The following is a 27,011-nucleotide window of genomic DNA, read 5'->3' on the forward strand; positions in this document are numbered from 1 at the left end:
GAAATAGCTGTTTTATTGCTGATGCTGTTGAAATTTGGAAGTAACTGACTAGTGATTTAAATCAAATCCACCCTGCCTGTATCTGTAATTTTCACTCCATGCATCTGAAGTGGGGTTTTTTACCCACGAAAGCTTATGCCCAAATAAATGTTAGTCTTTAAGGTGCCACTGGACTCCTCATTGTTTTTGAAGTATTCTACTTCAAGAAAAAAATTACACAGCATGAGTAAAATTCAATATTGATCAATTTCCAAATCTGCTTTTAAAGTTTACTAATGCACAATGAAATGTCTCCTCAGACAAATTACTATTTTTAATTTATGAATGCCAGCTGTTCCCTTTTAGTTACAAAACAGCATACAAAACAACGTGTTTTGCAAATGAGATTTTCTTCAGAACCAGGAAGTGGTATCCCATTGAAAACAGACATCTTGACTAGTACAGCTTTTTATTTAAGAGCATAACACATTTTTATTATTTCAATTGCTTTTCAGAATCAGACTATATACATTAAGAAATATTTGAACACATGTTTTTATTCTAGCCACAACATTATCCAGATCGTCTCAAAGCAGTTGAGCACTAATGTGAAGGTACATTTTCAGTCCAAGGCATGATATTAATACAATCAAGTAAAAGAGAAATTAAACAACGTTGCACTGAGCAGTTCAGATGATTAGGGATTGTGATCACTTCACTTCAACTAAAGGTTTTATGTGTGATGTTTTTTTTTTCTAGCTTCATAATTGCCTGCATAGACTTGCTTAAAAAGCACCAAGGTTTGAAAGTTAATTGCTTGACAGGGTACAACAATTAGAATAATTAAGTACATGAAACCTGCAAGTCTGAACTTCATGAAAGAGTTGAGACAGTTCAAAGGCTTGAATATAAATATTTTTTAAAAAAAGGATTATGTTAGCACTCTAGAAAAAACAAATGCTGATCAGTAAAAAAAATGAGCCAGTTCAATAAATGAGCCACACCAATAAAGAAAGACAAGGTAAATACTTGAACTGTACACTAAGACTTGCAGAAGTTTGGTTGGAGTATTTTAAAGACTCACTAATTCAACATGTTACTTTTAAGTGCTACTTTCTATTTTTATTTTCTAGCTAGGAAATAGAGTTCAAGGTACAGTTGTGGTTCCACACAAATCCTTTCGACTTGCTGCATTTGCCAGAGTTAGTCAAGGCACTAGCATCAAGGATACAGCATAAGTCGTCTTCTCTCCCAAGTCTATGAAAATAGTTAAAAGCGCTCAAGTGCCACAAAGAAATGAGTTATCCCGGCATTTCAGAGAGTGCAGCAGCAGGATCCTTAATATCTGTTCTCATTTACTGTAGAATTGAAAATCCCACTGGTATTGCTAGTTTTCTTTGAAAGATCTTTCTGAAAATATTTAAGAAATTGTAGGAAGATTAAGTAGTAACAAGACAACATTACTATATAATCACAGCACAGTCAGTGGTACACCCACCCAATTAAAGTGATCTAGGTAGGACAACCCCATCTTCCTGCTTTACCATAATTCTCAGTTGTCTTTTGCAAAAGGAAGTCTATGCTTCTTTCAAACTTAGCCTGGCTCACTTCCCTTCACCAATATTTTACTGAATGTATTTTTGCTATTTAAATGAAGTGGGTCCTGCCTGATTTCTCCCCCCACTCCATTTCCCTTGATTTGTGTTTTTATTTAAGAACTTACTCATTTATGTTTTAATACAGCTGTTAAAAATCATATGTTGCTAGCTTAATCCAGTTAGAGTGCCCTCTTTTGATCCTTTCCTTGTTTTTTTCTGACCTGGACTTTTGTCCAACTCTGCAGTTGAGGATGCAGTAATACCATTTGTGATATGGTGACCAATACCACATATTCCCAAGAAGATTTAACAACTGCCTTAAGCAAGTAATGCTGTTGTGTGGTTTCCATCACACTACTAACACAGCCCAGTCTGTTCACTAGAGCTATCCCTCCACCAAACCCTTTTTCTGATTAGTGAGCTTTTTTTGATTGTTGCTGCCTTGCTCCCAGGACTAAATTTCAGTTCATTTTCTGAATTGAAATCCATTTGTTATCCCCTAAATAAGCAAAAACCTTGGAAGTCATTACATTTCCCGCATGCTGCTCAGATTTTAGTTTTCACCAGAAAGACATCTTAACAAAACCCTTGTTTGAGATATGAAGACAGGTAATAAAATAAATCCATAAATCCCCTGCTCCAGAAGTTTCATGCTGTCAAAATTCCTATCTATAGCTACCCTTTCTGTCCAGCATCCTGTTACTCCTTGGTTAGTCCTCAATTAGCTGTGGAATCTTGATCCCTATGCTCTCAGTATGTACTGGATAACCCTGAACTGCTTTTTGAGAGCTCTCTGGACAATATCTTTAAAACAGAATTTGTTAGATTCCTCAGAGTGGCATAGAACTTGAGGATTTAGTTTCCTGTCCCTTGGGTAAATTTAAAATATCTAAGAATGTAGTTTTCTATATACCCACCACCTAATCTCATCCACATCTAGTCAGTTTTCTACTCACCTCTCTAAAATTAGACTATATTTTAAAGTCAGACAAAAATAAGACATACCGTGAAGTCTAAATAGCTGAATTGATTATTTGATTTGCTGGTTTGCTGGTTTTCTTTGCCCTCCTGTAATCGTGCTTGCTGCAGGGAATCTGGTGGTGTGCTTTTAGATGGTGTCTGCAAAATGTAATGTCATTATGTCTAGTGAGCTTTTATACTACAGATTATGTACAACCTTGATTAAAAAGTACCAGATCTCTGACCAAGAAGATGTAGAATCATCAGGTGGAGAATCAGCTCAGTTACTTTTTATCATTAAATACACAATAATAATTAGGAGCAAAAATTAGCCTAATTTAAACTTTTGTAACTGGACTTTATGTCACTAATACCTCTATTTTAGAAAACATCCCCATTTTACAGATGACGATCAAGGCAAAGTGATTAAGTAACTTGCCCTAGGTCACAGAAGAAGTCTGAAACAGATCTAGGAATTGAATCCAGGTTGAGACATTTCAGTGTTTTAACCATAAGGCCATCCTTCCTCTCTCCTTTTATATCCATTCATCGTGAACCTTTTAAAACATGCATCTATGAAGTGGCATGGGTGACTCAGATCTTTGGTGTTACTTTCCCTTATACTGCAGTAAGGGTTTGACTTCTATCAATTCTTACCTAATGAAGGGGCTTTAACCATGCTGCTCCCATTAACACTACTATAGGCAGTAAGTGCTAGAAAGTTCAGTCAGATTATTCAGTCATCCTCTTGACAACCAACCACTTCAATCTGACCCAAAGCAGCTGCCTGAAAGCCATTAATGTTTAAGATCAAAGCCTGTATTAACGTTAGAATTAAGAGCTAGTTTCCTTATCTGTAATTTTTCTCATAATGGAGGCATTCATTGATCTTGACAGTTAACTTGTAGCATAAAATATGAATTCATATATTTTCCCAGGGACCTTCATAGCAGCTGCTCCACATACTAGAATTTAAGTCATTTGGGACTGACTGTGCTGGCTAAGGATGAGGAACAAACCGGTCAACTTTTAACTCCAAAAAGGAAAAAATAAAGAAGTTTTTACTTTCCAATTAATCTCAACTCATTCATCACAAATATTAGTCTTTTAAAGTCTATATTTTGCCTGTTAAAAGTTGATAATACAGAAAAATTTTCTTAACGTTTATAACCCTGTAAGGAATGCACTTGTATTCTGGCTTTGTGGCCTGAAAGTTTCCATTAGAAGATTTAAGTCCTGCTGGGAAAGTCAAGAAGTTTGGAAGAAACATCCACTTGTCCTGGTCCAAGAATGGATGTGGTTACTTCTACATACCCAACTTCAATATTTTTATGACCACAAGTCCCAGAAGACTGGAGAGGGGAATAGAGAACTCTGCTTCCTCTACATGTGCAGACAGTCACACTGATAGCATGCTAGAGCACTGGATGCCAGTTTAATAAGTTAAGGTATTGAAACTAAAAAACTGAACCATTCTATTTGAAGAAGTATTGTCAAGTTTGACCTATTGCTCCCTCACTTGTTGAAAAAAAATGGATGTCACTTATTGCTCCTCCCTTAGAAATTAACATCTATATAAGATATTAAGTCCAACACTCCTATGCAATACTACAATTAGTGTGCTTGGTTGAGGGAAAAGGTTTTCATTTGTACTTTCCAAAGAACTTACAGGTGGAAGATTGATGGTTACGTGCAACAGAATGTACCCTGAATAGGTCCTTGAAATGTGATATGAAGTCACCCATCCAGCAATTAGACAAATGACAACTGACCAGGTTGTTTCTGACACAACTCATATCATGGGACATTTTCCCCTGGAATTATTTCTCCCACTAGACAGAGACTGCTTTTCTTTGACAGCTTGTGTGCAAGTTACAAGACTAAGGAAAGAAAGGGTATAATAAGACAGTAAATGCTGGAACTTCAACAGAAGTCAACTTAAAGGCGAACTGGAGGTTTTCATAACCATTTACCAAACATTTGTAGTCTTTACTTTGACAGAGTGAAAGTTGAGGTTTAACTGAATAGCAATTTGTTTCTAGTATAGCTTTTTAAACACTGAACACTTTTGCCAGAAAAATTACATGGCTGTTAAAGTGGAAAAATAAGTTCAGTCAAACTTCTATAGTTAATATTCAAGTTTTATGTATGTGTACACATACACAAAATTTCAGGGCTTGAGCCCTGCATAAAAATAGGGATAGTATCACTTCTTCTGGGCCCACAAGAAGGGCTTTTATTATTGAGAATAACTACAGTAAAATCAATCCAAGAGCTTTACTCACCTTACAAACTGGAATAGGTGTTCTGGCAACAGCTGCAGGACATGTACCCGTGCTGGTCAGACTGATGCAGCTGGCTGCCCGCAGCACAGTTAAATTTGTGACTCCATGTAACTAAAGATTAAAAATGAGAAGCTTCAGATTTCTAACATTAAATACACAAAAGTTAGGATAGTAAAGGGCATGCTGACCTTTAATTCCAGCAGCATCTATGAGGTGACAAAACATTTCAGACTAGTTTCTGGAAGGTATGCCAAGTTTTGTTTAAATACAGAACTGCTGTACAGCTTTTCTCCAGAGAAGCTATGCCTGATGCCTCATCCATTACTGGCTTCCTGCCATTTCAAACCTAGACTATATTAAGTTTGTGTCGTTTTGCTTCTTTAAACCACCAATCCTGCCAACAACTTGAAGGTCTCCAGTAAATCTGTCCCTTTTCTAGCTCACTCATCCCCAACAAAGCAATGAACCTCAGTTTCCCATAGCGCTCCAAAGCTGGCATAGCTATCAGAAGAAAACAGTAATATCTACTGGCTCAAAGTTGCTAAGACTGAACTCCAGTTCTCCCCTAGGTATAGGGTCTCAGTTTTACAGAGACTTTTTCAAACTCATTTTTATCTCCTAATGAAGGAGGAGGAATGAATTCTTATGATTTCCTTCCACGAACAATGCAGTCCTACTCACATTTTCAAATACTTTTGCAACTTTTTTAAAATTAAGAATCGATTACGAAGGTATCTATAATTACAACAGAATATACCAATTTTAATAACTAGAAAAAAGTTTGAGCCAGTGTCTTTTTCCTTCATCTTTCAGAATAAGCAAGGAGACAAGTAACAATTGTCTTGGAGAGCACCAGGTGACATAAGGCGATTTGATTCAGAACTGACCTAGAAGTTACTTGCATGAATTATTAATGGCAGAAGCCAGGCAGAGGGAAATCCATAATACCCTTTTCCCTATAGATATTTGTCATTGTCTCTATAATGTAGAACCTCAGATTTGACAAGGCAAGGAAACGGTTTAAATTAAGATGGTTAAAAGCAGCATTTTTTTCTGCATAGTAAAGTTTCAAAGCTGTATTAAGTCACTGTTCAGTTGTAAACTTTTAAAAGAACAAACATAAGATTTTATTCAGAGTTACAAACAACCTCCATTCCTGAGATGCTCGTAACTCTGAACAAAATCTTGTTTGTTCTTTTAAAAGTTTACAACTGAACAGTGACTTACTACAGCTTTAAAACTTTACTATGCAGAAAAAAAATGCTACTTTTAACCATCTTAATTTAAATGAAACCAGCACAGAAACAGTTTCCTTGCCTTGTCAAATATTTTTTAACGCCCCCCCTTTTTTTAAAGTAGTTTATGTTTAACACAGTACTGCACTGTATTTGCTTTTTCTGGTCTCTGCTGCTACCTGATTGCGCACTTCTGGTTCCAAATGAGGTACGTGGTTGACTGCTCAGTTCCTAACTCTGGTGTTTGTAACTCTGAGGTTCTACTGTATGTTTCGAAAGACCATATACTTGCCTTCCTTGTCTTAAGGGGAGTTTGAGTGGTTGAGCCAGCATGCCTTTTCATGGGTGTTTTCAGAACTGCAGAATCTTCCTTCTTCGTTAACTGCAACACAAAAGACTTAAATTTTATTTCACTGGTATGCATATTGAAGGAGTGCACTAACTCGCTAAAATTTTCCAATTATGACATGACTATGTCTACATAGTAATGTCAGCACAAGTCTGTGGGGACTTGATCCCACAGGCTCGATGTTTCTAAGCCTGACCTGGAGTACCCACATGGATTACTCACCCTTGGTTTATAATTTCTGAGAATCTGAACACACACGCAGTCACACCCATAATGCACTATGCAGAGTCAAGTCAAACCAGCCTAACTCAGGCTTCCGAGCACCTTCCCCACCCGTAGCTGCTCTAGCCCTTGGTTCATGGTGCACTATGGAAAAAACTTGACTGTCCATCCCATATGGCACTACTAGAAGTTGTTGCAACATCCAGCTGAGCATTTTTTGGCTGTGCACACTCTCAGCAACGGGAGCCAGCAACATGAAAATGAGGCACTATTTGAAAAACTTGTCTTGCTTGCACTTTCACTCCTGACGGGAAGCAGGCAGAGCATCCATGAAATGCTGATGGACATTTTGGTGGCATTTTCAGACCCACCAAATGCACCTGGCAGAGGACGACAATACGAACATGGCAGAATCCAATTGGCTGGTACTGCTTGTGACTCTCAATATAGCTGTTGATGCCCCCTATGTAGACTGGCACTTCTGCATTACAGCCACAGAAACCAACTGTTGGGATCACAGACCTGGAATGACCAGCTGTGGGTGCAGAACTTTCATGTGAAGAAAGTGACGTTTCTAGAGCTTGGAGCAGTTTTCCCTGTCCCTCCATAGTCAGGACACCCATATGAAGGAGGCCACGCTGGTCCAGAAGCAGGTTGCTATAGCTGTTTGGAAGCTGGCTACCCCAGACTGCTACTAGGCACACTGCTAACCAGTTTCGTGTTGGCAAATCAGTTGAGGCAATAAGGCATGTGATTGACTTCAATGAGAGAAGAGCTCTTGAAAATCCTACCCTAATTCTTCGCTTAGCCATTGGATCACATTCGTAAATGACTTGAACCCCCTAACAGCAGTTGATTACAAAGCTGCTGCACAGTTAAACAAGGGGCTTTTCAAATAACCTGTTGGTCTGAAGCCAATAGGGGGCAGCAGAAACTCCCTAGGGTCCACATTTCCCATCAAGAGATCTAAATTAAACATTCAAGGGCGCAAGGGCATGCATAATTTGTATTCTAACAGCACCGACAACATGCCATTCACACAGATATTTGCCTGTCACACTATATTTGGCTAGATGTTACCCCACCAAAGCCCCTCCATCATTTATTACTTCATGAAGGCCTTTGGAGATAGCCAGTATGAAGAATTATGTTAAAATTAACTGAAACTACAGTAGAACCTCAGAGTTATGAACACCTCGGGAATGGAGATTGTAACTCAGAACAAAACGTTATGGTTATTCTTTCAAAAGTTTACAATGGAACATTGACTTAATACAGCTTTGAAATTTTACTATGCAGAAGAAAAATGCTGCTTTTAACTCTATTTAAATGAAACAAGCACAGAAACAGGTTCCTTACCTTGTCAAATCTTAAAAAAAATAAAAATAAATCTTTCCCTACATCTTTTTAGTAATTTACACTTATCACAGTACTGTAGTGTACTGGCACTTTTTTAGTCTCTGCTGCTGCCTGATTGCATACTTCTGGTTCCAAATGAGGTGTGTGGTTGACCTGTCAGTTCATAACTCTGGTGTTCGTAATGCTGAGGTTCTACTGTAGTGTAGTACCAATCCCTTGTCTACTTTTAAGAAAAAACAAACTCACTCTCTCTTGTTCCTTTTTAAGTTTGTGCTGTTCCCACTGATTTGCCATGTAGTCCAGGAACCTTTGACCCTCGATCAGGAAGTTGCAGCCTTGTTTTTTTTCCCAGCTTTCAATGCTCCTTTTCAGTTCTTCTCCCAACTAAGTTTGCAAATGAAAAAAAGGTCGTTTGCATGTATTTCATTATCCATTTGAGCAGCTTAGGACAGTCAGCTTGAGGCCTGGTTAATTTCAGAGAGGTAGAAACAGGTTCCTTCAGGTACTGCACTTGCTTAAAACTGTCAACTGTATGCTGCTCTTGCCAGGGACAGAACAGGAATGGAGTCTTAGAACTTTTAGTAAGTAATCTAGCTAGGTATGTGTTAGATTATGATTTCTTTAAATGGCTGAGAAAAGAATTGTGCTCAATAGAATAACTATTTCTGTCTGTGTATCTTTTTTGTAACTTAAGGTTTTGCCTAGAGGGGTTCTCTATGTTTTTGAATCTAATTACCCTGTAAGATATCTACCATCCTGATTTTACAGGGGGGGATTTCTTTATTTCTATTTACTTCTATTTTTTATTAAAAGTCTTCTTGTAAAAAACTGAATGCTTTTTCATTGTTCTCAGATCCAAGGGTTTGGGTCTGTGGTCACCTATGCAAATTGGTGAGGCTTTTTATCCAACATTTCCCAGGAAAGGGGGGGTGCAAGTGTTGGGAGGATTGTTCATTGTTCTTAAGATCCAAGGGTCTGGGTCTGTAGTCACCTAGGCAAATTGGTGAGGCTTTTTACCAAACCTTGTCCAGGAAGTGGGGTGCAAGGTTTTGGGAAGTATTTTGGGGGGAAAGACGCGTCCAAACAGCTCTTCCCCAGTAACCAGTATTAGTTTGGTGGTGGTAGCGGCCAGTCCAAGGATAACGGGTGTAATATTTTGTACCTTGGGGAAGTTTTGACCTAAGCTGGTAAAGATAAGCTTAGGAGGTTTTTCATGCAGGTCCCCACATCTGTACCCTAGAGTTCAGAGTGGGGGAGGAACCTTGATGAAGTGAGCTGTAGATCACGAAAGCTCATGCTCAAATAAATTGGTTAGTCTCTAAGGTGCCACAAGTACTCCTTTTCTTTTTGTCAACTGGTAGTTTTACAATCACTACTATTTTAGAAGTATTTTTCTTTTCACCTGCTGTGTGGTATATACCTATATAATTATGTGCAACTGCCACACAGCAGTTGGAAAGAGAAATACTTCTAAAATAGTAGTGATTGTAAAACTACAAATTGTCAGAAATTTAAGCAAGCACAGTACTGTTTAGTTTTGTTCAAATGCTTAACAACTGAACAAAACTGAACAGATTTTTCTCAAATATTTTAATTATATTACTGTTAGGTACCGCTTGCAGAACTAGATGCCTTGCATAATGACAGGTTTCAGAGTAGCAGTCGTGTTAGTCTGTATCTGTAAAAAGAAAAGGAGTACTTGTGGCACCTTAGAGACTAACAAATTTATTAGAGCATAAGCTTTTGTGAGCTACAGCTCACTTCATCCGATTTGTTAGTCTCTAAGGTGCCACAAGTACTCCTTTTCTTTTTTCTTGTAGAACTAGTAGGTGTAATACTCGAAAACATGCTGAATATATCCTTTTAAAGTATTTCAAGTCTTGCCTCACTGTGAGGCTTAAAGCACAGTTCCAGGCCTTTTCATTTGCCTTATGTTACGCTAGCTAAAAAAAACACCAAGAAATTTGAGGTGGAGAAAGACCTGGAAGCATTCAAGGTAAATGAAGGACTGGACATTGCCAGAGCATGAATTTAGCTGCTGTATATCAGACCGACTGAGGATGAGCATCAGAAATTTCAGTAGTTCAGGACAGATGTTTTACAAAGTGTTACCCAGCAAAGTGACATTTAATTGACACTCATCTTGACTCCTTGAACAGGCATTTAGTATTGTGCAGGCGATTTAACAGGTTGAAGGCTGACACTCCCTTGTAGGCTTCTGAGTGGGGTTTTTTTTTAGCGTCTAAAAAGAGGGACTAAGCATTGTTTTAAAGTTTGTTCACACTTAAGTATGTTTAAGGGTGACCATCACCACAAAAGTGGATCAACATTATTAGAAGGAATTGTATTTAGTTCAGTTTCTATCCCTTAAGCATTAGAATTTCTGGAGTGTTATGGAAATCAGATCTATCACATGGCAAATGAACTGACTCAACATCCAGCCTATTAAGAGAGAACTATAACAATAGCATATTATGTTCCATCAACTCAGACAAGTTTGCCTAGATAGTATTGAAACGACTGAATTTTAACTCTTAATTTCAAGAGTGCATACATGCCAGCTGTGGTAGGGCTTACCTTTGTTAACAGCTTGTGGATCTTTGAGCGTTCTCTCTCTTCTTTCAATAGAGTGCCACCTCTGTTAACTAATCTGTTTGGATTTGTGGATTTTTTCTGAACAAAATAAATTTACTGAAATGTGAACATATACTTCAAGCCTTTTTTTTCCCCTTCCAGAATGGCAAAGGGCCTTCAGGAGCAACACCAAGTAGTAATAGAATTCATTACAGTTCCCACAGAACAGACTATTCTGTACTTAATGCTAGGGAAGTTTCACTTATTCAATCCATTATTTCAGGAATGATCAGCAAAATAACTCCTTTCTCTGAAGAGACCATCAATGATGACTTGTAAGTCATTTATCTGCTACAAAAGAATGAAAGGTATTTCCTCAACACTAAAACACAGTATTTACATGAACATGAGACAAGGATGCTTGGAAATTGTTCGAGCCCAGATGGCTGTAAGTGGCAACAGGCTGCCTCACCGAGTCATAAGATAAAAATTAAAGGAGAAAAGGTCTTTTAATAGCAATATTAATTTACAGCACTTTCCCTCTTTGGAAAAAAAAATTAAAATATATTCAGCGTAATGAAGAAAGATTCTTAAGTGCACCATGAAACAATTAAGATTTATCAGATTAATTATTTGACAAGAACATGTGCTGACAACACTCCTAAACAGGTCTTGTAAAACTAAAACCCAAAATGCTTTAGATACCAACTTGCACTTGGAACATATGTTGACATTTGTCAAATACTGACATGTCATCCAGCTTCCCTTAAGTTTAGCATGGATAAATAGGACCTACAACTGACATACCACTGGGGTTATTTTGATATTGTGAAGTCAAAAGGTAAATCTCACTAAGGAGAATGCTATCCCTCAAGATTGCCCATCTTTAATGGGAATTCTACTTAGACTCCCTCTGAAAGTTATTATGAACAGTCACTTCTGTAGCTGTTCAGATTTTGTAAATTTACTTGACCCGATTTCCCAACCCCAATAGCCTTTTCCCCAACCCAACAGCCTTTTTCTGCTGATGTTGTTTATCACTAGCCCACTGCTCTTTAGAAATTGTGCCCCATCGATTTAAGTTGCAGTACACAGTTCTTCCACTTAGTGGCAACACTACCCTTGTTCAAGCAAAGCCTTAGAGTAAACTAAATTTCCAGTAACTGGTACCTCCAACTCCATGAACTGTTTCCAGGTAGCTTCCCATTTAGCAATGCCATCATATAAAGCCTTGTTTTTCTCATAAAGGAGTTTCATTTTCATAACTTCCTCATCATGTTGGTTCAACAAATCTTCTGTAAAGTTATCTGGAGTTGAAAAAATTTAGTTTATTCATTATTTGTGGTATAACATATTTCTGCAAAGTTACTCACATACAAAATAGTTGTGATTTGAGCTTTTCAATACTAGTTGCATAGTGGACACCAAAGCTCTAGTAATTTAAGAAATAAGTAATTTAGTAATGCATTTAAGTGAACTCTTTAAGGATTTACCTAGCATAACTCTCCTGGTTTTGTTGCTAATCCAAAACCCTGCCAAGGTCTGTGACTCTAGGCTCAGTTCCAAGTATCTCCTCCCTCCCCAATAAATAGGATGTTTTAATTCCAAAAGTCCACTGTTTCAGGGCTATCCTGCTTTGCTGTTTTCCACCTGGTCAATGAGGATACAATCCCTAGCACCGCATTTGCTTGTTATAGTGAACTCTGGAGTAATGCGGTTTATAAGACTAGAGTATGAAGACACTTATTCTGGTTGGTTTGGAGAAATACACTATTTAATAAATAGCCATCACTGAACATTTCTTTCATGTATAGAAAAAAAAGACGGAGGGACACCAGCTGATAAAATGGCTAATGGTACACAGCCACTATTCTAGGCAAATCTGGAGTAAATGAAATTTACTAATGCAAGGGCATACATTTAGGGACTAACAACAAGAATTTTTGCCATAAGCTGGGGACAGATCAGTTGGTAATGACAGAGGATGCAGAGAAAGACTTGGATGTATTGATCTATCTATAGGTGCTGGAACTAGGGGTGTTGCCACACCCCCTGGCTTGAAGTGGTTTCCATTATATCCAGGGTTTACAGTTTGGTTCAAGGGCTCTCAGCACCCCCATTATAAAAATTTATCCAGCACTGCTTGGTCTATCACAAGAGGACTACAAGCTCTCAATGTGATGCAACCATGAAAAAGGCTAATGCAATCATAGGATGCATCATGTAAGGTATTTCCAGTAGAGATAGGGGAGTGTATTACCATTGAACAAGGCACTGGTGAGAACTCATCTGGAATACTGTGTGCAATTCTGGTCTCCCACATTTAAGAAAGATTAATTCAAACTGAAACCGGTGCAGAGAAGGGCTACTAGGATGATCCGAGGAATGGAAAAACCTACCTTACAAGTGGAAACTTAAGGAGCTTGGCTTGTTTAGCCTAATAAAACAAAGTCTGAGGGTAAATATGATTGCTTGCTAAAGATGTATCAGAGGGATAAACACCAGATAGGGAAAAAAGAGTTATTTAAGTTAAGGGCCAATGTTGGCACTAGAACAAATGGACATAAACTGGCCATCAACAAGTTTAGGCTTGAAATTAGATGAAGGTTTCTAACCATCAGAGGAGGGAAGTCCTGTAAAAGCCTTTCAAGGGAGGTAGTGGGGCAAATAAACCCTAACTTGTTTCAAGATTGAGTTTGATACTTTTATGGAGAAGACGGTATGGAGGAAGTTGCCTACAATGGCATACGGCCCATCTGTGACAGCTATTGGCAAATATCTCCAACAGGCAGAGATGGGATGGTCTCTGAATTAAGTCCCAGGTGTCTGGCTGGTGGGTCTCATCTACATGCTCAGAATCTAACTAATCACCCAACATATGTGGGGTTGAGAAGGAATTTTTCCTCAGGTCAGATTGGCAGCAACCCGCAGGATTTTTCGCCTTCCTCTGCAACATGGGTCACTTGCTTGTTTGAACTAGAGTAAATGGTGGATTCTCTGTAACTTGAAGTCTTTAAATCATGATTTGAGGACTTAAGTAACTTGCCAGAAGTTATGGGGCTATTACAAAAGTGGGTGGGTAAGGTTCTGTGCCCTGCAATATGCAAGAGGTCAGACTAGATGATCATGATAGTCCATTCTGGCCTTCAAGTCTATAGCAATCAATCCTTGCACATGAAATGGAAGAGTGGCAGGTCAGAGTGAAGATTTACCATCATAATATGGATGAAAGGCTGATCTCTGTTCTGTGCTATACAAACATTTTTCCCAGTAAAGGTCAAGCTCCTGTCTGACTTTTCCAATCACTCCCTTCAAGCTTTCTTTCTTCAGTTCTTCCAGACGCAGCAGCTCTTCTTCCCACTAGAAAGTTATTTAAAATAATGTAAAACATTGCATTAAGGCCAACAATGCATCTTCATAACATTCCTAGCTCTCTTACTCATAGGATAGCTTCATGCTGTTTATCTTAACATATCATCAACACAGCCTTTGAGCCTTTAGTGTTCTGGAAACTATTGTAGTATATGGGAGTATACTGATTAGCAATACACTTATCAAGTTAAAAGGAAAATAAAATAGCCTTATGAAGTCAGTATTGCAGAAAGAACGTGAATGGCTAAAATAGGACAAACTTGAAATAGTAATCAAGTTCAGCCACGTGTCTACACCCAGTCAGTCAAGTGGGAGGCATGGTTTTGTCACATCAACAGGCAGAGGCCATAAAGCTTTGCTGACGTGAGGCACTGATTACTGGAGTGCTTGAAACATACTAAACAAGAATCTCTTAATAGGTACAAAGAAAAGGAGGACTTGTGGCACCTTAGAGACTAACAAATTTATTTGAGCATAAGCTTTCGTGAGCTACAGCTCACTTCATTGGGTGCATTCAGTGGAAAATACAGTGGGGAGATTTGTATACATAGAGAACATGAAACAATGGGTGTTACTGTTGGTAACACTGGGCACTACTCTAGGTAACTCAAGAGGGTAAAAAACCACAAGTGTCAATAAAACCCTCTTACTCTAGGCCCAGGCAAACTGAAGCCCCTCTGCTGCTTGAACTTTCTGTGACCCTGCACAACTATAAGGAAGCTAGCACACAAACAAACAGCTTTGCACACGGCTCGCTAGCCAAGGCCAGCTTCGGCCTAAAAAACATATAAATAAAGCAAAAATATTTAGCAAAAACTAATAACAAATAAACCCAAATAAGGCAAAGCTCAGGCAATGCTACTAAGAAAAAACACAACTGACTGCTTTAGCTGATTGGCTACAGTATTATATGGGGCAACAGGTAATTAATTATATAAGCTTATGTAATAAAATAAGCAAAGGTATAAATTGTATACTGTAATCTGCATTCGGGGCTGCAAGATTTAAGACAGCTCAGTCTCCCTGCGCCCTATTTAAAGCTTCAAATAAATCTCTCTGTTTCTCCACCACGTTGTGGTCATTGGCGCAACGCACACCAGGCAACGAACCCAACTGTTGCTTGCCTTGGGCACTCTGTGCCGGCAACATTACCATACAGACTGTAACGAGAGTGATCACTTAAGGTGAGCTATTACCAGCAGGAGAGCGGGGTGGGGGGGTATCTTTTGTAATGATAATCAAGGTGGGCCATTTCTAGCAGTTGACAAGAACGTCTGAGGAACAGTGCGGGGGTGGGAATAAATAGGGGGAAATAGTTTTACTTTGAGCACAAATGAGGTAAAAGTTACCCTCTCCAATATCTACCTTAACTAAGACTCCTAGAGCAGTACTTGCATTATTACAGGGGGGCATGGACTGCAGAGAGTTACCAGGTAAAGGCATTACCAGGTCTAAAATTATCCTGACCCAAGTAGGCTCTTAAGAGGGGAGCCACTGGTTTAGCTGCAACGCTTCCTGCTCTGGTTATTACATCACTCTAGCAGAGTAAAGTACTCTGAATTTATGGCGGGATTAATATTGGAGCCTTGTTGCCATGTCTTTGACAAGTTAGCATTGCCGATAATCTGGTCTTTGTTGGTTCACAGAGCCAGACTTCCTGCTAAAGACATCTAGTTCTCTTGACACACAACTTGTATTGCTTACAATTAACATTTGGTGCTTTTCTGATGTAACAAGAGATTCGTGCAAAGAGTCACTGACCAAGATTTTTGGCCTCTTGAGGTATTTGCACTTTGAATTTGACATTAGAGCAATTTAATTGTCCAGGACCAAGAACTCCATCAACCTCCGCTGCCTACAGATTGTAACAGGGAGTGGTGCACACACTTCTTATTCAGAGCCTTCAGGTTTCCTCCCAGTGTGATTTAGTTTTCGCTGCATTTGCTCTGATGCAGTCTGAATGCTGTTTTAAATATTTCACTGTCCACTAGAATGTGTTCAAGTTTGTGTCCCTAAAGTTAGACTTAAGTGGCCTGATTTCCTGAAGCACTGACACCACAGCTTCCATTTTAATAAGAAGCTTCTATCCAATCAAATGAGTCAATTTGCACAACAGGGTCTTGACCTGGCTGAGGCCCTGGGCTATAACTGAAGTTTAAGCAACCAAAATGAGTAAGATTACTTTCCAGAGACATTTTTCTCCTGCCTCGCTTTCTGCCTCCAGAAGAAAGTGATGCCTTCTTTGAATTCAAGATACCCATTGGCCCTATGGGTAGCTACTTAATTTCTATTCAGAGAACACTTACCACCACCAGAAACATTTGTTTAACATTTATGCAACATCCAGGGTTTTGATTAAGAGATCCCCCCACCACTCAAGGTCTTAATAGCATTAGCTGTTACAAAAACTGACACAAGATTTCAAGATTCAACTAATGGTCAGTACAGCCCAACATATCCTGAATGAGCTATTGCACACTAAACTAAACAGCTTGCAATGCCTGGTGAGCACTGTGACAAGGCAAGGCATCACCCGCATTTAGGTACCCAAGGGTGGGATTTTTAAAACCACTTACGTGAGTGAGATTTGTGCTTTAAGTCACTTCAAAGTGATGAGTATAGCGTGTTGAAATATATGTCATCTTTTTTTAACTTGGAGAAGTTCAATATATCAGAAAGTGGTGCAGACTATAAATGTAGCATGGGCTTTTATTCCCCTATTTCGTGTTCAAGTTTGCGTTCACACTATGAGCTTGTCTTTTTCAGCATATAAACATTTTGAGTGTGAAACATCTTGGCAGAAATGATCAATGTACAATCTGAAATTCTATCACCAACTAAGAAACCAATAGTATAAGACATATGTTTAGCAATTTAAGCCCATAAAGTGGTAAAATAGTGAAGGAGTACTAACAGGTAAATTAACCTAATTTAAAAAAAAAATCTTGTTTTAAATAATGATTTTTATCCACCCTGTCTGGAAATTGAACCAATAACTGCAAGGAACTCTAAAACTGAAGGGCACCTAAGTCATGCCCAAGTGTTGCTGACTTCAGAAGACAGAGTTTCAACCTCAGATTGAAAGCAACAGTAGTACAGGTTCAATTGCCAGCAAAAATACCACTTTAAGGGGAATCTGAATATACATAAGGGTTTGCCTTCACTCAGAGTGAGTTCTCAGTGTAAGCCTTGCATTTCTTATGTAGTTGGATTTTGTGACAAAGCTTGTCTATTTAAAGAAAAACCTAAAATAGTTTCTGTAAGAAGAAAGGCAGGGGAAGTAGTCTGATGAAAAATATGCAAGGTTTTGTCTTACCATGGTAACTTCTTGAGTAATGGAGCCTTTAATATTCATTTTACATTGTTCCTGCTTCTCTACTGGCCAGTGCAGTCTATTCCACAGAAGTCGTACCTTCTCCTTCAGAGCCTCCCGAGTTGAGATTACTGATTCTTTCTTCAACTGCAACTACAAGGCACATAGTATGATAGCATGAGGTAAACTTACTTCAGAGAGGATAGCACCTTAATGTAGAAGAACGCTGAGAAATTACAGTATAATAGCAAGGTGAACCAACCCACAATGGAAGAGAAATAATGTACACGCTCTAGTAAAGATGTGGAAAAAGGAAGAAAGCTTGTTCTTACAGCATTGCAGTGAGGACACTAAGTTTGTGGGATCTGTACAGTTAAGTATAAGTCACTATTTTGATGCAAGGTTATACTCTTTAACACAAATATTATTGTAATGTCCAAAGGTCTAGTTCATTCCTGATGTAAGCCGATAGAAAGATATCTTTAAATCATCAATACAACCAGAAATCAAGAGTTGCCAGTAACTCTGCAAATTATCATCACTTGACATTACTAATAGCAACTGCCACTCAGAGTTTATGGTACATTGTGGAAACAGTCATAACCCTTCCCTTCTGGCTGATTCTTATCAGGACATGCCTGAAGACTGAATTTTATTATATTAAATGAATTTATTGCTGGTGAAGCGTTAGACATAGCATTGGAAGCTCAAACAAAATTGTTAAAGAGTAGATAGTGGAAGCTCTCAAGCTGGCCTATTATCATGCAACAACAAATAGGAGAATCCATTTCTAAGACTGCATGTATACCAGGGATTTAAAATATTCCCACCAACTCAGCTGCATTTACATTATCAATCCCACCAGCGCTAACAGACAAGGTTCCAGCAGCTTCAAGTGTTTTATGGACCAGCATGAGTTAGCGAACTGTTGCAGAACAGGTTTATTTGATAGAGTACTTAAATTAAGACCTTCTATTTCCAATCTAAAGGCATTGCGCATATACTGCCAATGGCTTATTTATTATCAATTCTGAGGTTAACAGAAGAGAACAAAGAACAAGGAAGTCAAGACACACTGAAAGACTTTAGCATTTAATTGTCTTGAAACATGTGGCTTTTGTGTTCATCATAAAACAGATGCTACCATATATGGTATTTGGATATTAGTTATTCAATATAGCTATCTTTAAGAACGGGCTTTGAGTTCCTGTGTATTTGGTTCTTGGTCTAGAAAAAATTATAATAAGTTCTTGCAGTTTTGTTCAGAATTGAGAGGAGGCAAACTAAACTGAAAAAAGGAAAGCATGGTGCTACCTTTTTCTCCCCTGAATCCCCAGAGCACTCAAAAGAGTGTGAATAGGAGTGCTAGAAAAAGCTAGTCCATCTACTCTGCTTCAGCTTCTCAGAAGCCTAATGGCTAAGAAGAAGGGGGAAAAATAGGCACTCTGTCTGCTCCCCTGGCTTTGCTTGAGCCCTAAGGGAGCCCCAAGCACAGGATAGCAATCCTATCCATATAGCCACAAAGAGGAGGAGGGGAGGCATCTAGATCTGGCCACTGCCAGACAAAATACTAGACGCAATGGATTACTACTGCTCTTGCATAGCAATTCCTATGTTCTTAAGGATGTAGGAAGTATTATAATGGCAATGCTTACGCAGCCTAATTATAGGTGTCAGTGTTACATGTGATCGTTAAGAACAGTTCCTATATCTTCTCTTAGTCACTTAAAAATCTAACCTTATTAACAAGTGTTTGAAGAGCTTCAATGTTCTTACTGGCAAGACAAAAAGGTTCCTCATCATCAGAAAGCGCCTCTTTTTCAAGAGTAGAATCAGGTGTATGCCCAATCTCTTCATTATACTGCCTGATTTCATTTCTTAGTTTGAGAAAAACTTCCAGACATTGTTTCTATTGAAAAATTAAAAACAAGCATTTTATATACAATTGGTTAGAATATTGTCTCATACTGAGGCTCTGTAGATTAAGATACCATGTCAAGGCAATAGCGAAAGTAATATGATTTGGCTAGTTCAGGTCACTCCATTTTCTGAGTATGGATTGATAGCTTTGTAACTATACTGTACAAAAACTATCTAAAACTTAAAAGCACTGCACAGAAGCTGAAGTGTACGCCATTATCCAAGTACTATCTGGTAATCACAAAGGGAGAAAAGGGAACTCAGTTCATGGGAACAGCATTTAAAATTTTATTCTTAGACAGTGTGAAGTTGTACTTTATACAAACATTTTAAAATTTCATCACTATTATTTTCCATAATAACTTTTAAAGAACTCCTTAAACAGGGTGAGATGTCTCAGCTATATAATGCCTTTAAATATATATGGATAATTAGGCCATAATATGATTTAATTAAACTGGATTAAAAATCAGTATTAAACTAAGTAGTATTAGCTACACTCAGCGATCAGAGGACACTGCAACTAGCATTCTTTTCTGGTTAAAATGCAGAGGTGGAAAACACTTTCCTCTATAGCCCCAAATCACACTCTATTTATTGGATTTTTTTTTTTTTTTAAACATCACTTACCTTCTCATCTGAACGCATCCTAACATGTTCCTTTAACTCTTCCAGCTGTGAACGACTCGGAATGCTGCCAGTTGGTATATAGTAAGGGGTAGCAAAAAGCTCAGCACAGAGCTTTTCATCTTGCTGCTGAAGTTGCTTTAATTCCTCCAGCCTCTCATTTTTTTCTTTGAGTGTAGCGTCTAATGCCAGTCGTAGATCTTTCTCCATCTGAAGGATGGATATACCCTCTTCAGCCTGTGAAGTTTTTGAAGCATGTTTTGTAATCGTAAGGATACATAATGCCTTGCAACATTTGGTTGTGACTTGGCATCAAGAAAAGTAGTCAGGTACAATCAATGTGTGATGGACCAAAACTTCAGTGTGTGCAACTAGAAGGGAAAGAGACCTGTACTTCTGTTCGCTGAAGTTACTTACCTTCTCACGTTCTCATTCTTGGGATCTTAGTTGTTTCACCTAAGACTGATAAAATTCCCGTAGCCCAGAAGTTTAATCCTTCGGGCAGCTATAGAGACAGTCCCCTACCCCATTTTCTCCCCTACTTACAGGCCATCACATAGCTAGGCCCATCCCCACAAGTATAAAAGACACCGTCCAAAATTCCAGTCAATTCCTTTGATTGAGCAGGAGACAAATCTCCAAGGATAAGCCAATTCAATATGATCACTACAATATCATGTGTCAGAGAAGAATGGACAAGGTGCAAGAGGAAACATCTAGAAAAGTGTTAAAAATCCAAACTGAGGAGAAGTAGCAGGTACATGAGAAACCCACAACATATGATCAGAGGGAAATTACAGGCAAGTTTTCAATTCTTTAAGAGAACACCCTGTGTGCAGAATTTGCACTCTTTAGTGCAATAAATCTCAAGGGATATTGCAGAAGAAAACAGCACAATTACAGTGAGGAGCAACAGGGCCAATAGTATAAGCAGGTTTGTTTGGTTTTTTTAAACTAGAGTTAATATATAATGAGTATATGTATACCTGATCCAAACCTTCAAGATCTCTCAATATTCAAGCACAATGAGCCCACTTCTAAGAGTAAACACTCTGTCAAAAGTCAGTCAACTGAGAAGAAGGACCATCCAATTAAACAGGTTCTGGTTACAAGATTTTGGCCATCTAACCCTCGGAACAAGTTCTGGAGCGCAAGGAGTCCTATACAGATAATCAATCCAAGCAACAGCACAGTGTGAATGTGAAAGGAGGGGAGCCTGTAAACTGCTTGGCAAGTCTGTGATAGAAATATTCCTAAAGCAAGCTATGCACTCTTATCTCCAATCTAGCAAGCCTTGATTGACATGGATTTGTAGTTTCGGGCCAAGGAGGTCAAAGGAGTGTGAAACAGACATACACTTTGCCATGGTCTTTTGGTAACTGAATTAACCAGCAAATTGGTATGAAAACCTTATGCACTGGGTGGACTTTAGGGGCTTTAGTGTGCTCTAAGTAGATGTTCAAGGATTTTAACAGAGCATATGGAGGTAAGTCTTCCGGGATGGAGATGTAAGCTGTGACAAGTTGGGGATATATGTCTGTGTCAAATTTTGAAACCCGTTTTGTTTGGTGAACCTCATTTTGTTTCAGGGGGGCTATTTTATGCTGCAATCGCCTTTATGGATTAGAGCATTTTGTAACAGGGATCTGACACCTAGTGAAAAGACAGACACTATGTCAGAGCCTTAAAGGGCAGTCAACATTCAAAGACTCTCTCCAACTGCAACAAAGGGTTTTCAACTGGTAGAGCCATTGACTTTGACGCTGCACAGAAGCCAATGGGGCGTGGGAGGTAGGCTGAGACTTGGAACTCCCCTACCAAAGCATATGGGCAAAAGGGGGACAAAGATTATTAGAGAAGCATTCCTCTTAAAACAAAGTGGCCAGACAACCAGCATGTGCAAGACGACCAGATTAAGGTAGACAGGCAGTGCTTCCTAGTCCTAACCTAGGATTCACAGGAGTAGCAAGATCAGACAAGGAAGAAAGGGAGGTGGTGGCGGCTATGTTCAAATTTGCGTTTTTCAAAAAATCTAACACTAGCATGCTTTAAAAAGGTCACACAGGAATTTCTTAACCAGATACCTAAGCCTGTGTTTTTTGGCACATTGTCCCTGAAGCCACAGTTGTGGAGCTTGCAAGACTCCAGCGAAAAAGTGTCTAAGCAATTGGTGGCCCAGGAGAGCTGAGGTACTATTTTGGGGTCTAAGGTGGCCAAACTCTGGTGTCCCACTGCCTCAGAAGAATGTCAAACATGGGGTCTGCACCTGGGAGTTGCCTGAAACCCTCAGAGATAGGAAAAGGGACCAAACGTTTGGGTCCAGCAGTTGGGTCCATTCACAAGACTGATGGCCATTCAGAGCTACACTGGGCCAGACAGTGACACAGGCATGGAACACTCTGGGCAGAACAGCATCACTAATGCAGAACTCCTTTCCAAACTGTGTCTGCACCACCACATTATACTTAAGACTTGATTTAAATCAGATTAGTCACTGACAGCACACACCACTGCTACCAGGAAAATGACTTCTCATCTAAGAAACAAGCCTATGTGGACAAAGGCAACTCAATCAAGTTTGTCAGGACCAATGTCCCATGTCGCAGGGGGTTTACTGCAAGGTTACACAAGGATTAAGCTCCATGTGTACCAGACAACATGGAATTCTGGAGACTGGTCTTCCTTGGACAAAGTCATGACAGCTCACAGTGGTTGCTGAACATAGCAGACAGAGATCATGTTTAAGTTATACTAAGGCAAGAGAAGGAAGTAGTCTAATATTTTTTGTGCAAGACAAGTAAACGGGTTTGAGGTTATGAAACATGTCCCAGTTTCCTCTCCGGCTTTCCCTGCCCCTCATATTCCTTTATTCCCCACAGGGATCCTCTCTACTCCTGAAACAGTAGGGAGGAGCTGCAATCATTCCTGATATCAACGGAGTATCCTTCTCACCGGGAACAATAGGAGGCAGTGGTCATATTTGCCAAAGGCTTCGTAAGCTTCCACATTTTCCTACTGTAGCAAAATGGCAACCATTTTAACTGATGCGGCCTGAGCCCTCAGTCTTCAGATCACAGTAGCAGTCATTTTTCAATAGGCAATTCATGAATTTCTCTGAAGGGAGAGATCTGATGGCCTCTGCAGCTACATTAACTGTTTGTTAATATAAAAAGCAAAGTGACCTTTAGTCTAGTATTTTTCTATAAACTACTTGTTTTAGCAGATGTGCTCAGAATTGATCCCTATAGACCCATACTTTTAAAAGCAAATTATAATAGAGGTAGATGTTCTGCTAGAGACCAGCTTTAGATTTCTTATGAAAATTGTATGGTGGGGGAGGGGGGGAGAAAACACCAAAAAGAAAAAGAAAAAACCCAAAACTTGTATAGAAAATTCAAAGAGCATAAATATTAACATTGAAATTTTACATCAAAAGACCACATACATGGGAACATTTAATCCATATTTGAACAGTTTCAAACAGCAACTTTAACCTTGGAGTCAACTAGTAGATTGTGTGTCAGGCATAATAAACCTAGACCCATCTTACCAGGTAGGGATCCAGTGACAGCTCATTTCTCAGAGACGTCAATTCCTTTTTACGGCGTTCAATGCTGCTTTCGATTCTTTCCTTTAACTGGCATTCCTCTGTAATCATTTCGTTCAACAGATCCTGCCCAGGAAAGGGTACAAAATAATTATTAATAACTTGGATAGATCTAACATACTTCACAGTAATCAAGCCCAACACTGGGCCCAGCGCTAAACTATCAATATAATTTGTAAATTGCTGTACAACTTCTGGTTAATGTTATGAGGTTGCCACTATGAAAACTGCAGTATCATGAAATGCCTCTATTTCTGTTTATCCACTATTGCTGACAGGACCTGTATCAGAAACACACCAGACTAAGGGCTTATCTACATTACAGGGACTACAGCAGCATAGCTTTGGCACTATAGCTATGCAACACTAACACTGTAGCATAGATAAAAACTGTGTCTAACAATGGAAGTTTTTCCTATTGCTGTAGGTAATACACCTCCCTAAGTGGTGGTAGCTATGTCAACTGAATCATTCGTCTATCAGCCTAGCCATGTCTACACCAGGGTTAGGTAGGCATAGCTACATCACGCAGGGTGTGAATTTTTTCACACCCCTAAGCAACGTAGCTAGATCAATCTAAATTTTAAGTGTAAACCATGACAATGGAGGATCCCTAACTTTAATGTTTGTACTGTGACTAGCCAATAGCTATATTGATGTTAGCAGGAGCCTAGGAGTAGCTACACTTCTGCCTACTTGTTGGGCAGGCGGGGGGAGCGGAAAATTTCCAAAGAGGACAGATAAAGTAAGGGTTAAAAAGGATTATGGTACACCTACACTGCAGTCAGGGAGGTGCAATTGCAGCACATGTAGACACACCTAAGCTAGCCATGATAGAGCCAGCTGGCTAAAATTAGTGGTGTAGGTGTGGCAGCACATGTTTGCTGCCCTACTACGTACCCATGGTTCCAGGCTAGACTACTTGGGTGGCTAGCCTGTGACCTTGCAGTTACACTACTACTTGTAGTGACTTGACTCAGAGCTAGCTCAGGTATGCCTACATGTGCTTCAATCACACCTCCTGTTTGCAATGTAGATATACTCTCAGTGGGAAGACTGGGAGAGCCACATGGGAGCTTTTGGGCAGGAGAGAGAAGTGTCCATGTTTCAGAACACAAACCATGCAGCAGAAGGACCCTGGATCTGTCCAGACGACTGACCCCAGCCCAAAGAATGCTCTGGAATGGTGAAGAAACTGCAGCAGATAAAGGTATGTAGGTTTTATTTTTGTATGGAACTGTATTTCCTCATGTGAGTAACAGTACGGGCTTTAGAATCCTGTGCAAAGTGCATTTGTGTTACACTATTCATATTCCCCTTGAGAAGGTAAACTATGAACCCAGAACATCCCATAGCAGGAGCTCTGAAAGAGGTTGTGTTTAAGCTATGGGGAGAGTCTGAGTGGCCAGCACTGGTTCTAGGGACTGGACAGCAGGCCACAGCGTTGCAGCTCTCAGAAGAGAGCAGACACAGTGTCTGTGGCCCAAGTGTGCCTAGAGGATCCAAGAAAACTGCAGTGCCTGAAGTCCAGTCAGATTTTGGAGGCTTAAGGCAGCTGAGGATTCAGCAGCTGGATTCCTGCACAGTATTCTGGTGAATGGCCAAGAGGTGACTTGACTAACGTTATATCAGTTGTTAAATCATGTTTCTTAAGACACATGAAAATAATTTAGTGAAAGTCATTACATCTGCAAAAATGGGCATGCATATTGAAAATCAATGTGCAAAATCTTGGGACATTAAGGGAACACAGGTCTAGATCAGGGGATCCATTTTAACGGGGTCACAAGGGCTGGCTTTAGACTTGCTTGGGCCTGGGGATGAAGCTGAAACCCAAGTCCCAATCCCCGGGGACGAAGCCGAAGTCCAGTGGCTTCAGCCCTCAGCAGCAGGGCTCAGGTTACATGCCCTCTGCCCAGGGCTGAAGCCCCTGGGGTTGGGCTTTGGCCCCACCTGCCTGAGGTGTTTGGGCTTGGGCTTTGGGCCCCCCAACCCAGGGCAGCAACCTCAGGCTTCAGTCCCCACTCCTGGGGTCATGTAGTAATTTTTATTGTCAGAAGTGGGTCATGGTGCAATGAAGTTTGAGAAATGAAGGCCTAGATATAGTCAGAAGCTTCATATGCTTAGAAAATATTCTCAGAGAAAAAAGAAGGTAGCAATCCTTAGAAAATAGTCCCTGAGGATTGTTACCTTGTCTCTCAGGCCCAATTTTCTATGCACATTAAGGTTTGGACTAAACCTAGAGCTATGTTCCCTTAATATCACTAGATTTTGCACATCAAGTTTCAGTATGCATGTCCACTTTTGCAGATGCTAAAATTACTTTCATCAAATTCACTTCACCTGTTTTCTTATTTTTAACACGGTGATAATTCTCACCTCCTCTGTAAAAAGAAAAGGAGTACTTGTGGCACCTTAGAGACTAACCAATTTATTTGAGCATGAGCTTTCGTGAGCTACAGCTCACTTCATCGGATGCATACCGTGGAAACTGCAGCAGACTTTATATACACACAGAGAATATGAAACAATACCTCCTCCCACCCCACTGTCCTGCTGGTAATAGCTTATCTAAAGTGATCATCAGGTTGGGCCATTTCCAGCACAAATCCAGGTTTTCTCACCCTCCACCCCCCCACACAAATTCACTCTCCTGCTGGTGATAGCCCATCCAAAGTGACAACTCTTTACACAATGTGCATGATAATCAAGTTGGGCCATTTCCTGCACAAATCCAGGTTCTCTCACCCCCTCACCCCCCTCCCAAAAACCACACACACAAACTCACTATCCTGCTGGTAATAGCTCATCCAAAGTGCAGGTGAACGAGCACATCCACCAATGTGATATATGCCATCATGTGCCAGCAATGCCCCTCTGCCATTTACATTGGTCAAACTGGACAGTCTCTACGTAAAAGAATAAATGGACACAAATCAGATGTCAAGAATTATAACATTCATAAACCAGTCGGAGAACACTTCAATCTCTCTGGTCACGCAATCACAGACACGAAGGTCGCTATCTTAAAACAAAAAAACTTCAAATCCAGACTCCAGCGAGAAACTGCTGAATTGGAATTCATTTGCAAATTGGATACTATTAATTTAGGCTTAAATAGAGACTGGGAGTGGCTAAGTCATTATGCAAGGTAGCCTATTTCCCCTTGTTTTTTCCTACCCCCCCCCCCCCAGATGTTCTGGTTTAACTTGGATTTAAAATTGGAGAGTGGTCAGTTTGGATGAGCCATTACCAGCAGGAGAGTGAGTTTGTGTGTGTATGGGGGTGAGGGGGGGGTTGAGAAAACCTGGATTTGTGCTGGAAATGGCCCACCTTGATTATCATGCACATTGTAGGGAGAGTGGTCACTTTGGATGAGCTATTACCAGCAGGATAGTGAGTTTGTGTGTGTGGTTTTTGGGAGGGGGGTGAGAGAACCTGGATTTGTGCAGGAAATGGCCCAACTTGATTATCATGCACACTGTGTAAAGAGTTGTCACTTTGGATGGGCTATCACCAGCAGGAGAGTGAATTTGTGTGGGGGGGTGGAGGGTGAGAAAACCTGGATTTGTGCTGGAAATGGCCCAACCTGATGATCACTTTAGATAAGC

At 39.7% G+C, this 27,011-nt stretch overlaps 1 protein-coding gene across 1 annotated transcript in view; it reads right to left on the reverse strand.

Annotated features, from left to right (window-relative positions):
• Positions 1–516: 516 nt before the first annotated feature.
• LOC125637234 (protein regulator of cytokinesis 1) overlaps positions 517–27,011 on the reverse strand; it is a 36,613-nt gene continuing 10,118 nt past the window's right edge. Inside the window, exons 3-14 of the mRNA XM_048851479.2 lie at positions 23,344–23,466; positions 19,797–20,030; positions 18,985–19,155; positions 17,250–17,399; positions 13,774–13,921; positions 11,732–11,868; positions 10,565–10,660; positions 8,234–8,371; positions 6,350–6,439; positions 4,823–4,933; positions 2,583–2,696; positions 517–1,389 (exon numbers count right to left, since the gene is read on the reverse strand). Coding sequence (XP_048707436.1) covers positions 1,318–1,389; positions 2,583–2,696; positions 4,823–4,933; positions 6,350–6,439; positions 8,234–8,371; positions 10,565–10,660; positions 11,732–11,868; positions 13,774–13,921; positions 17,250–17,399; positions 18,985–19,155; positions 19,797–20,030; positions 23,344–23,466 — 1,584 coding nt within the window. The 3' untranslated portion in view covers positions 517–1,317. The remainder of the gene's footprint in view (positions 1,390–2,582; positions 2,697–4,822; positions 4,934–6,349; positions 6,440–8,233; positions 8,372–10,564; positions 10,661–11,731; positions 11,869–13,773; positions 13,922–17,249; positions 17,400–18,984; positions 19,156–19,796; positions 20,031–23,343; positions 23,467–27,011) is intronic.

The sequence above is a fragment of the Caretta caretta genome, chromosome 5, assembly GCF_965140235.1.
Source record: "Caretta caretta isolate rCarCar2 chromosome 5, rCarCar1.hap1, whole genome shotgun sequence".
In the NCBI taxonomy this organism is placed as follows: domain Eukaryota; kingdom Metazoa; phylum Chordata; order Testudines; family Cheloniidae; genus Caretta; species Caretta caretta.